General features: G+C 49.7%; 1 protein-coding gene across 4 annotated transcripts in view; it reads left to right on the top strand.

Moving 5' to 3' along the window:
• The window catches only part of FERMT2 (FERM domain containing kindlin 2), a 45,456-nt gene that overhangs the window by 21,880 nt on the left and 11,496 nt on the right, over positions 1-12,080 (top strand). For 2 of the 4 annotated variants that reach the window (XM_082762019.1, XM_082762020.1), the window contains exons 3-7: positions 6,231-6,365; positions 10,559-10,591; positions 11,060-11,285; positions 11,484-11,586; positions 11,921-12,028. In XM_082762019.1, the coding sequence (XP_082618145.1) occupies positions 6,231-6,365; positions 10,559-10,591; positions 11,060-11,285; positions 11,484-11,586; positions 11,921-12,028 (605 nt within the window). The remainder of the gene's footprint in view (positions 1-6,230; positions 6,366-10,558; positions 10,592-11,059; positions 11,286-11,483; positions 11,587-11,920; positions 12,029-12,080) is intronic. The other 2 variants (XM_082762018.1, XM_082762017.1) reach the window with 1 other exon arrangement.

Genomic DNA, 12,080 nt, shown 5'->3' with positions numbered 1-12,080 from the left:
AACCCAGGCCATGGTCAGCCCCGGTTTGGACAGTGCCCGGGACACTTGCCGGGATCTCAGGAGGCTTCACAGGGTGTCCTGACAGAGCCGCCTGCCTGGGGCAGCAGGCGCCAAACTTGGCTTTTACCCAAATAAATATTTAAGCAGCCGGGCAGCTGAAGAACCCATAATAAAATGTTCTGAATGCGCGTGGGTATACAAACCCAGCAAACTGCTGAGGACCTGCTCCGCCGTCAGCTGAACTCCGGTACAACTGGGCTCTTATCTCCAGGCGTTCCCGAAGCTATGTGCTTTGATTTTTTTTTTTTTGCCTGAGGTTTGTTTTGCAGACTTTATCTTGAATGAGTTTATGTTAAAGATAAGGCAGCGATACCTAGGTCTGTCGGCTTACGCCTCGAAACAGAATTTGCTGATTCAAAAAAAAAAAAAAAAATCGCAGTCTTAGGGTTGAAATGGGAAAGGAACGGGTTTTGAGGTCTCAATTTTCTAAGAATCATCATGTTGAAGTGCAAAGGCTGTAATTTTTATGAGTCATTGGTTCAAGACATTGGTGATCCAGTGCAGACATAACCCACTTCAAAACACATTTCCTAGCTGAGGGTAACTGGATGAGCATTAAAGAGAGGATTTCCCCTAAATGTTGTCTGTGCTACCAGGAAAATTATGGACTTTTCAATGCTTCAAGAGCTGGGCTAACCAGCTCGCTGGCCTTTTAAGGCAGCCAGAAATGGGGTAGAAAAACGAATGGCAACTTCTTCAGAGAGTTATTTTTCGTAAAATGTTAAAATTGGGTATTGAAAGTAGTGTGCTTTCTCATCGTTTTAAATTTTGGAGAAGTCAATACGTCCTCAGACACCGCTTCCAGTGGATGATGCCATGTTGTGGATGTGGTCGGGGCAAGAAAACCACAGATCTGGGCTCTCATCATGGCAAGAACACGTCCCTTAGAGCTCTCACATCGTCACTCGGTGTCCCCCGGCCCCTCGGGGTGCTGCTTCACCGCCTGTGGGACAGTCAGGGTGGTTTGAACCTTCAGTGGGGACAAAGCAGCAAAATCCCCCCTTCTTTCATGCCAAAACCCATGGGGTTTGATTCTGCCTCTACATTCCCAACTGCTTTCCCATGGCTGGGGCCAGGGCCAGCCGCGACGCACCTCGGTGTTAAAGATGCAGCAGCCGCGTGATTCAGCCCAAAAGAGCGTAAATTTTGAATTTTACAGCCTGCGGGGCAGCTATTGCTCTTCAAAGCCAGTTTTCTGGGCGCAGTCAGTGCAGTGTCCTGTGGAGAAGGAGGATTTCATCCCAGCTCTGCTGCTCGTCTCCGGGTGGGAGATAAATGGGTACAGCTGGGCCGGGTGAGCTGTGCATGGGCTGGAACAGAAATGAGGGATTACACGGGAAGGAAAGGCCAAGGGTTTGTCTGCAGCGAGACACAGCACAGGCACAGACAGGCTCTTGCAGGCGAACGGGAAAGGAGATGCTGCAGGGAGCAGGATGCCTTTGTCCAACAGTTGGGGAAATTTATCCTGGAGGCTGAAAGCCGCCTTCCCCGTCACGTTTCTCAGATGCCTGCTGTGAAAATCACGTGCGTGTGCTCCCCTCGCCCGAGGGCATTTCCCTCGCTTGGTAAAACCCAATGGATTCGACAAGCCCCTTCTGCTGGGGGCTGAAGAAGTGGCTCCCACTCGGATCTGGCTGAGGAGAGGTTTCTGAAGCAGGTTTTGGTGGCACTGCCCCTCCATACAAACATCCTGGTGGACGCCACCAGCCGTGCCGGGGCTCGCGGCAGGAGGAGGAATAGCTGGGTTTCCACGCGCTTGCACAATAAATAGAAATAAAATGCTAAATGGATCATTTACAGTAATTTCTCGTAGATGTTGCCAATGCCATCTGTCTTGTGTGTACAGACAAGGAGTCTCTCTTTAAACAAACACAGGCCCGGAGGATGACAACAAAAGCATAAATTGAAGAGCGAGCTCGCAGCGCATCAGGAGGTCACTGCTGCAGCCCACCCGCTTCTGCTCGGAGGTGACCTTTGGCAGGAGCAGCCTGGTGTCAGCCGAAAAATGGGGAGGAGATGTTAACAGAGACCTTCACATGTGGATTTGGGGCTGGAACTAAACCTGGGAAGATGTTTTACCCCAGAGGACAGCTCCAGCAAACGGCCATCTCCAGGCACAGCGTGATTTACCAAACGGCACAAACCTTTATCAAGGACTTGAGATTTCTCACTGCTTTTGTACTTTAAAGACGTCTTTCTTGCTTTTATGGCCAGAAGAGAGGGGCTGGGGCTCTGAGCAGCTCCTCGTCCCAGTTTCCAATTAACTGGAGCACTACCATCTGCAAGCCCTTACACCCCGGACAGCCTCTGCTTTAGCTACAGTAACTAAACAGCATGTTTGCCAAAGCTCGTCTCTATTCAAAACACGCTTGAAGAGCCTTTGTAAACTTATTAATCATATGCAGTGTCAAGCATTTTTTTTCACCAGTAGTTTACTGAAAGATTGAAAAGCGCAGCCAGGAAATGTGCAAAGTTGCTTTTCACTTTTTCTCTAATTTGGGGGTAGGAACTGCAGACACGCACGCAGTGGTGCTCGCTTGCGGCTTGTCTACTTGTAGCAAGGCAGGCTTCATTTTTATTCCCCCTGCAACCCGAATTTCTGCAGTTGGCTTCAGTGGGGTTCTGAAGTCTCTGAAAGGCTGGCTTGTCCAGCAGACAGCTCTTGGGGTGAAATCTGTGGTTTTTCACTTGAAAAAGTGCTCAGCCGTGGAGGAGCAGCAGTGCTCTTGCATGGCACGGATGCTGCGGTGCCGTGCCCCGCGGCGATGCACGGCTTTGAAGCAGCTGCCGAAAACTTACAGCATCCTTTGTAATCCGAAGATAGCGTCATGAACAACTGAGGAACTATAAAAAGTCGCTTTGAAATCAGATGGTCAAGCGTTGGGCCGTCTCCAGCAGATTGCTTTCAGGAGCCGAGCTTGGCCTGGAGTCCTTCTCTTGGCCTCTCTGAATGGTTTCAGCTGAGCGGCAGCATCAGTTGCTAATGCACCATAAATAAACAGCAGAGTATAAACCTTGCTAGCAAAATACCAGGGGAACTCCTCATTTTAGGCTCTGCTGCGTGTTGTCCCATGCTCACGATCCTGGTTATCCCAGCAGATTTTTTCTTAATGAGATAAGCTGGAGGCAAGAGGAATGAATCAGAAGAGCTGTCTGGATTTGCGCTCCGGGTATTTATTGCTAGAAATGGTCAAAAAGTAGTGTTGAGTGGAGGTGAAATTAGCTGTTAGTGGGTGCGGGGAGTGAGCTCAGCAGGATGGTCAGTTTTTGTGTAGTAATAGGAAATCAATGTGCACTTTAATTAATAAAAGCTGTGCCAGAGGGTGGTTTGGGGTGGGAGCCTTGCAGTACGGGAGATGGGTAAATCCAGAGGTGCTGGATTAGGAGACACCAGGACAGAGGCATCTGTCCTTGCATGTCACCTAAAATCACATCCCCCCGATGTGGCAGGCACAGCAAGGTTGCAGAAGCAGAAGTGGTTGTACAAATAGCACCGCAGGCTGGGCATTGTGGGGCCCTTTGTGGGATGGGATAGCCCATGCTGTGGCCCCATGGAGCTCACGGTGTCTGCAAGCAGGGAAACAAAGTCCAGGGACGGGACACAGCCTGCCAGGGAAGCCGTGCTGTAATAAATTAAAAAAAAATAAAGTAATTTTTGGAATGTGCTGTTTATAATGGCAGCTGTACCCTGGCAAATGTGGAAACTGTGCATCGTGTCCAGCTGTGTGATTTAGCGGGGCTGCACCTACGTAGGCTGCTGGGTCCTGCTCCATCCCGAGTGCTCCAGCTGGGGATGCTCCAGGGATGTGCCCTGTGCCTGAGCACCCAACAGGAGCATGGGCTCGGAGAGAAACAGGCTGGGAGTTGCTTACAAGGAAAGCCAGATGTGTCTGTCCGCCTGGGGATGGTGGGAATCGTGTCTGATAGAGGCAGATCTGGTTTCTTGGCTCATGGTGTGTCGCTGGTTTGGGGCAGAGCCTGCTCGCAGCCTGGTGTTCTCATCCGCCGTTTCTCACAGGGAAAAAGGCTGGGGTAGGAAACATCTGCTGCATCACGGAGCAGCACAGATGTGTCCCCTGCAGGTCACGTCCTGGCCACTAAATTCCGGGTTTAATGGTATTCCTGTGGCTGGGACCAGACAGCAAACTCCCACTGCTGCCGGCGTGGTCACCACGTGCATTAGGTAAAATGCTGACCATGTAATCCCTCCTGGTTTGGGTGATTACCGCTTGTCCTGCTCAGCACCCCTCCTGGTGGGGAAATACAGCCTGCTCCAACTCTCTGCATCCTCTCCTCCTGCCTGGTGGACGAGCCCTCACGTCCTCCTGGCCATGCCAAATGAAAACACCAAGTTTCTCCCCAGGCGATCCAATAGGTATCGTAACGTGTACAGCTGCAAGCTTCAGCGTGCAGCTGAGGTGGGAATTGTGGCCGCTTTCCTTAAAGTGTCAAGGATTCACAGCTTCACACGTTTCTGTGCATTTTGGGGGAAAACAGCTGGAGACCACCAAGGGGCTTGAGCAGGGACAGCCAGCTGCAGGGGCAGCTCCAAAGCTCTTCCTTACAGACTCAGGTGTGACCAGAATTTGGTCTCCGCTTTCCCAGAAAGCTTCTTCCCAGTTGGAAGTGGATGCATGAGGTGTGACACCCCAAAATACCTTTGCCTGGATGGGACCACCCCAAGCCCCCAGAACAGGAAGAGCCCAGTGATGGAAACCAAATGCGTGGCTCTTTAATTGTCCAAGCTGCAGTTTACGTGACGAGCATTGATTCCTGGGGAGGATTTTGTTACCCAGTCACCCAAATCTTGTAATCCCTTTTTCCTACATATTTTTATGTGTTTCTCATTTTCATTAGTCATGCAGATTGTGTGCTTTGTAGAAGCAAACCATGCTGCTCCCATGGCTTGAAGCACTGATGCACTCCGATGCTCTTCATTTTCAGTTACGTGGTTTTAGGATTATTCCGTCTGGTTTGGGGCAGGGAACTGGGAGAGGCTGGAGTCCCCCTGGCAGGGACCCCTGCCCCCAGCCCCATCCAGCCTAGCCTGGGGCACCCCCAGGGATGGGGCAGCCACAGCTCCTCAGGGCAGCCTGCGCCAGGGCCTCACCACCCTCTGGGGGAAGGATTTCTTCCTCATATTGAATCTAAATCTACCCTTTTTTGGTTTAAAACCATCACTATTATTACATGCCTTTGTAAAAAGTACCCCCCAGCTGTCCTGCAGCCCCTTTAGGCCCCATGAGGTCTCCCCAGAGCCTCCCCTTCTCCAGGCCAAACCCCCCCAGCTCCCTCAGCCTGTCCCCACAGCAGAGGGGCTGCAGCCTCTGAGCATCCTCGAGGCCTCCTCTGTGGCAAGCTTCTCAACACCCTCAGGTCCTTTTCCCAAGAGCTGCTCTTAATCCATTCCTTGCCCAGCCTGTGTTTGTGCTTCGATTGCCCCGGCCCAGCTGCAGGACCTTGCACTTGGCCTTGTTGAACCCCATGATGTTCTCACAGGCCCACCCCTCAGGCTTGCCCAGGTCCCTCTGGATGGCAGCCCTTCCCTCCAGCACCACACTGCTTGGTGTTATCATCAAACATGCTGAGGGTGCACTCGATCCTACTGCCCATAGCATTAAGAAAGACATAAAACAGCACCTGTCCCCATACAGACCCATGAGGGACACCATTTGTCACTGGTCTCCACCTGGCCATAGAGCTGTTTACTGCGATTCTCTGGATGCAGCCACCCAGCTAATTAGTCCACCAAATAGTCCACCCACCAAATCCACATCTCTCCAATTTAGAGACAAGGACATTGTGTGAGAAAGATAAAGATGTTGTGTGTGGCATTTCCAGTCTGGTAACTAAATAAATGGCTTGACTCTTGGGTTGCTGCTACGGATGGGAGAGAACCTGGCCTGTCACCTAGGTGCCTAAATAGAGGGGTTAAATATGTATAAAGAAAGAGATAAAAATAGATAGATAAGATATGAGCTGCTGGTGCAAGGAAGGTGGTTTGTTTTGTACAGGCTGGGTCTCAACTTCATTTCTGTCCATTGCAAAGCAGGAAAATCAGCCAAGATACTGCAAGTCACTGGGTGTTATTCCTAAAGGAAAGATTTTCTTTTTTTTTCCCCCACATTTTTCCATCCTGCCTTTGTTAAAGCGGTCTGTTTTTTCCCCAGACATCAGGCATCCAGAAGAGCTCTCCCTTTTGAGGAAACCCAGAGATCCATCAAAGAAAAAAAAGAAGAAGCTGGATGATCAATATGAAGATGAAGCCTTTGAGCTGGAGGGCCCTCTAATCACGCCGGGGTCGGGTGAGTCAGGGTTTGCTTTGTGGTGATGCGCTTATGGGGAGCAGAGTGGGAGGAAGCAGCCAGGTAATAAAATGGGAATGCATGCAGGGAAAAAATATATGGCAGTATTGATCTGACCAAATTCCTTAAGGGCTGTGCAAGAAATGGACCCCGAATTATTTCCATAAGTTATCCAGGGCTGCTGCACGCGGTCATGATGGTGCAGATGAACGCCTGGGGCTGTGAGGTGTGCAGGGGAGCAGAAGAACGCCAGGCTTTATAAAATAAAAAAGAAACACGTAAAATAAAAAAGAAAGTGTGACCACTTCAGCATGCAGATTGTGTTACTGAAATGTTTTCTTACCCTATTAAGAAAGAAGTTAAATGGAAAACCATTCCTAACTTCAAACTCCAGGTGCGTTTTAGGCAACACCGCTGCTTCAAACCTTATTTATAGCCCACCAGAAATGGTATTTTTATTAATTGCGTTAGTGCTCCCTAATGCTAAGGGCGTGGCTGTAGGTGGTAATGCTAAAAGAAAGCTCTCATTGTCGGGGGTTTCTTGCTGCTGCGGGAGTTTGCCAGTGTGGCTCACAGAGCACCGCTAACGAAGCAGCACCGCTAACGGAGCAGCACCGCTTGCCACAAGCAGCAAATCGATGCCGGGAGTGTTTGCAAGCAGAGAGGTGTTCTGGCTCTGCTCTGCAGCGGCTGGAGGCTGGGGCTGGAAGGATGGAGGCAGTCAAGTGGGAGCACTTTAACCCTAATGGACTCGCGGAGACAGCCGCAGTGATGCGTGCTGGCGGGCGGGCGAGACGCGTCTGGCTGCCAGCGCTCCTGGATTTAAATCCAGCGACAAGAGGGAAGCAGGGCAGCATTAATGTTAAAAAGCAAACAACCTTGGGATTCAGTAAATTTGTATTAACTGCTCTTGAATTAACCGAAGTACAAGTGAAGGTGACAGCAGCGTGCTCGGTGGTGCTCTGCGGGCACGGTGCTCACCCCTGCATGCTTGTGGGCAGCTTCACATGGGGCACGGGCACTGGGGAGGGTTGGCATCCCCCCTTTTCAGCAACTGGGCTGGGGGGTGGCTTCAGGTCCACATCCTTCATGGGATGGAGGAGCCCAGAGCTCCTGCACAAGCTTCCCATCCGCTCAGCACCACCCTGGGCACTTCTGGAGGATGGTCTGCAGAAGCCCCCTGGGAGCTTTGCAGCAAGAGAAAAATACTCCTTTTTTTCCTCTTTTCTCACTCTTTCTCTTCTAAGTGACTTAATAATACTTCTGGACTAGTCCTCATCCACTCCAGGCTAGAGGAGCTTTCCCTGCATCTTTCAAAGCTCTGGCCAATTTTCATTTTCATTTGGCATTTCCATCAGGAGAGGTAGTCATCAGCCTTTCCGAAAGGCAATGTTCGCAGAGAGCATCTCTGTTAGATTAATAGGAAATACTTGGCTTGCTTTGTGGGAAACGTATGCAAAAGACATTTTTCAATTTAAATTATTTATTACTCTTTCAGTGAGTCACTTTGAACTATCGTACAGTTTTTTCTTTCCTGCACTACGTCTGTGAATGAAAGGACTTTTGCTGCAGCTTTAATTACTGCAGCTATCTGCAACGTTTAGGTCCCATCAGTTAGACGTCATGTTTTTAAGCTGAATAAGTTGTTGCCGCTGTTGTTCCAACATCAGTTTGTGCGCTGAATGCTTATGTGAAATGAGTTAACATTTCTGGATCTGCTCGTTTCAGTGCACATAGATTTAATGGGCATTTTTTTGTCACTGAGGACCCCACACCTGGCAGTGCACCCAATTTAAACCTCTATAGGCAGAGCTGTCAATATACCTACAGTAAGTATTGCCCAACACTTTCCACTGAAATTCTTGTTTTTGCTTGTTTATGAGTTAGCCAAGCTTATAGGTATTTAAGCTGAAACTTTCCGTGACATTGCCTGCCACAGGCAAATTTTTTAAGGAAAACTTCTGAAATGTTTCAGTTGTTTCTGAACGACGTCAGTGACCTCCTCAGAAGGTGATGTGGAGAACATCCACGGGGAAACTTTGCTCCTCTGTGCTCTGGAGCAGAGACTCAAACAGAGGGGAGCAGGGCTTGCACATGCGTGGACATCCATGTGAACATCTGCCCATTTTGGGGCAAGAAGTGGGTTTTCCTTTCCTTGCTCCATGTTCAGCCCTGTCCCTTGAGGCTGGCACAGTGCAAATGTTGACAGATGGAGGCAAGGAGAAGCTGCTGCCTTCTCCTTGAAAGTGTGAAGCTCAAAGGGGGATATTCCCATCCTGCCATGATTCCTGCAGCATTTTTGCTCAGCCCCAGTTTTCAGCTCTGTCCCAGTAGGTTCCCACGCTGCTTCCCAGTCCCCAGGCTTTTGGTCAGAACATGAATCCCGACCAGGGTGCCAGCAAACCCAGCAGCATCATTAAAAACATCCCAAAGGTTTTCTTGTTCGATGGCACCTGCCAGCTTTCACTTACATTTTCCATCCTATCAGTTAATAACTTAACAGAGGCCGGTTCTGTGTAAAATCCCCTCAAAACGGTGCAAAGTTGGTTCACTGACGTCGATTGTGTTATCTTCCAGATGTCGTATCATGTAGCTCGATTCCAGATCGGATCGGATTGCTGGGCCCAGATGTATCCCTCTAATTCAGTTCAGCCCTAAATATTGCGGGAAAACTCTCGATCGAATCCTGCCGTGTTACAAAGTGCTTGGAATACTTTTTTTAATATTCTCTGGAGTTTTTTAATATACTTCAAAACAGCCGGAGATGTGGAAGATATTTCATCTTGAGGAGAACAGATGAAGCTATCTGGAGCTGGGTTTCCAAAATGCAGAACCACGCATGGAAGAGCTGGGGGGTTGCACCTCTTCCCGATAGGATGGATTCAGACCGGTCTTTTGGCTCATCTTTCTGTAATTTCTTGCACATTCAAGGAGCTAGTGCTCTTCTAAGGTGTATTTTGGGCGCATCGTATCACACATCTGAGCATGCTGGAATGGGAAACGTGATTTCAAAAGGACACAATCCTTTCCCAAAGAGCCAAGTATTGGTCCTCCTAAATAGTGGTGCGCAGATTTATTCCCAGCAAATGATGTTGAGCTCATTGCCTGATTTTTCTACGCAGTGGAATCACTGATATTAGGATACACTTGTTGAATCTCCATTACTTTCAAAATTTGGGTTTTATACTCAGCATAAAAATCAATGCTCCCATGAGACAAGTAGGGCCTCGTTAGCTATCAGCTAATATGGGATATGAGATGCCAAGTTAGGTCAGATTTCTTCTCTTCGTAATTTGTAATTTTAAAAGCGATTTATATTTTTTTTCCCTGTACAAGCTGTAAAACTTCACCTAGGATTAATGCATGCCTTGTGACCAGTCCTGCACCAAATAGCACCACTCGCTCAGCACATTAATATCAAATAGGCCATCTAAGCAAGCTTTTCTGTCCACAAAATGCCACGTTTCCGTGCCTGGCCAGTTCTTGTAACACGAGCAAAAGAGCGTGGAGTCACTCGGGTTACTTTGCCTGCCGAGTCAGCTGGCGCTGCTGCAAAACGCTCAGAAAAAAGAGTGCTTTTGATGAAAGTTGTGTGCAAAGAGACGGGCGAGCTTCTGGGCAGCTTTGCAAGCGTTTCACGTGTCGGGGAAAAAAACAGGTTCACAGTTTGTTGGCTACTGAGGGCGTGCAGCGGGGCAGCAGCGGGAGAGCACGCATCTTGCGGCTGCATCGCTGGAGGAGCCTCCCCGGCAGTAAATCAGGGTGAAAACATGGCAGTTTCGGGTCTGTGTTGAGAAGTGGCAATTGCCAAAAGCACAGAATCACCTCGGTTGGAAACAGACCTCCAAGAGCACCAAGTCCAACCGTTAGCCTGACCGATCGCAGCAGTTTGATGCGTTGCTTGCAGGAAGCTCAGAAAATCCACATCTTGAGTGTCCCGCTCGAAACCATTTGGCAAGAAAGGCAATTTTTGCAAACTCACCTGAAACGCCTCCCTGATTTTAAGCGCAATCACTTTAACGAGGGGAGTCTCAGCCAGAGGCCGGCTCTGCACTGGGGTTTGGGTGGTTAAACCTCACGTGTGCTATTCAGACCTCTTGCAAACGTTTGTATTTTCAGCTCCGCTCCTTCCCAGCCCTCCCGGTGACTTTCTCTCGCCTTCTCACTTCCCTCCTTTCTTTCCCTCTCCATAGGCACCGATATTCTTTACATCGGCCCCGTCAAAGGTGAGCTCCACCTCCTTAGGACTTTTGTGCTCTGCCTCTGGTCTCTCTGGCCGTGCCCTTAGTTTATTTTCCTGCTCCTCTAAAACCTTTGACTTCCAAAATCTTTAAGCGCCAGGTAATGCCGGTAAGTGGGGGGCTGCTCATGTCCCAGCTCAGGGGCAGGCGCCAGCTCCCGAGGCTGGCAGCCTGGGAGACCTGAGGGTTTTCCCATGGATTCAGCCTGGAATGGCTTTTCCATCAGCTTTGCTCTTGGAGAAGAGCTGAGAGAGAGAGAGAGAGAGGGAGAGCTTGGGACAGCTTGTCATGGGAAAACAAGCAGCGCAGTGTTTTCCCGCTGCGGAAAAAAATGGTAAAAGAAAAAGGGAAGGTTTCTCATCCGCTGGCTTCGTTTTTGTGTCTGCGCTGGCTTTGTACGGAGCAGGGCTTGGCAGCAAGCTAACTCCCGGCGCTTCTTCCTCTCGCTGGTAGGAAACATATATTCGAGCCCGGGACTGTACAGCAAAACCATGACGCCAACCTACGACGCTCACGACGGCAGCCCCCTGTCACCCACGTCCGCCTGGTTCGGTGACAGCGCCTTGTCGGAGGGGAACCCGGGCATCCTGGCCGTCAGCCAGCCCGTCACCTCCCCAGAGTCCCTCGCAAAAATGTACAAGCCACAGGCGCTCCTCGATAAAGCCAAAATCAACCAAGGGTGAGTTCAGGATTTGTTTTTCTTCTCTCTTCTTCTTTTTTTTTTTTTTTTTTGCCTTAAAAAAAAAAAAAAAGTGGGCTTCCTTAAAAAAAAAAAAAAAAAAAGAGATCCGTGTGGTTTTAAATTGCATTCTTGAAAGCGTCGTCGCGAGTTCGCCGGAGCTCTTCGTGTGTGTTAGCCCTTGTTGACAATTCACAGATGGCTGGATTCGTCCCGATCTCTTATGGAGCAAGAGGTGAAAGAAAACGAAGCTTTGCTGCTCCGGTTCAAGTACTACAGCTTTTTTGACCTGAATCCAAAGGTACAGAGTTATTCATTTCACTTGCACCTTGCAGCCGAACGTTTCGGGTGAAGGATGCCTGTGTCTCTGACGCACATTTGTGCTGGTAAATCCTCCACTACTTGAAAATTGGTGGTGCGTGCACCAAGCCTGGGTGTGTGCCCTGCCACCTCCCGGGCTGCCACACTCAGGCATCGCAAAAGAGATGCTTTGGTGGGTGGCCGTGAGGCTTCCCAATGCTGGATTGAAAAAAATGAGCATTGAAAAAGGTTAATTGGGTGGTCTTTGCTTGTGCTGGGAGCGTGGGAGGTGGCGGGTGGTGGTTCACGGCCGCACCATTTCTCGCTGCGCGCAGTACGACGCGATCAGGATCAACCAGCTGTACGAGCAGTCCAAGTGGGCCATTCTGCTGGAGGAGATCGAGTGCACGGAGGAGGAGATGATGATGTTCGCGGCGCTGCAGGTAGGAGACGGCCCCAGAAAACTCGTGGGTTTGGGTAGTCTGGATTTTGTGG

The sequence above is a fragment of the Aythya marila genome (genome assembly GCF_965140915.1).
Source record: "Aythya marila genome assembly, chromosome: 5".
NCBI lineage: Eukaryota > Metazoa > Chordata > Aves > Anseriformes > Anatidae > Aythya > Aythya marila.
This window is presented reverse-complemented; position numbering and strand designations above follow the sequence as displayed.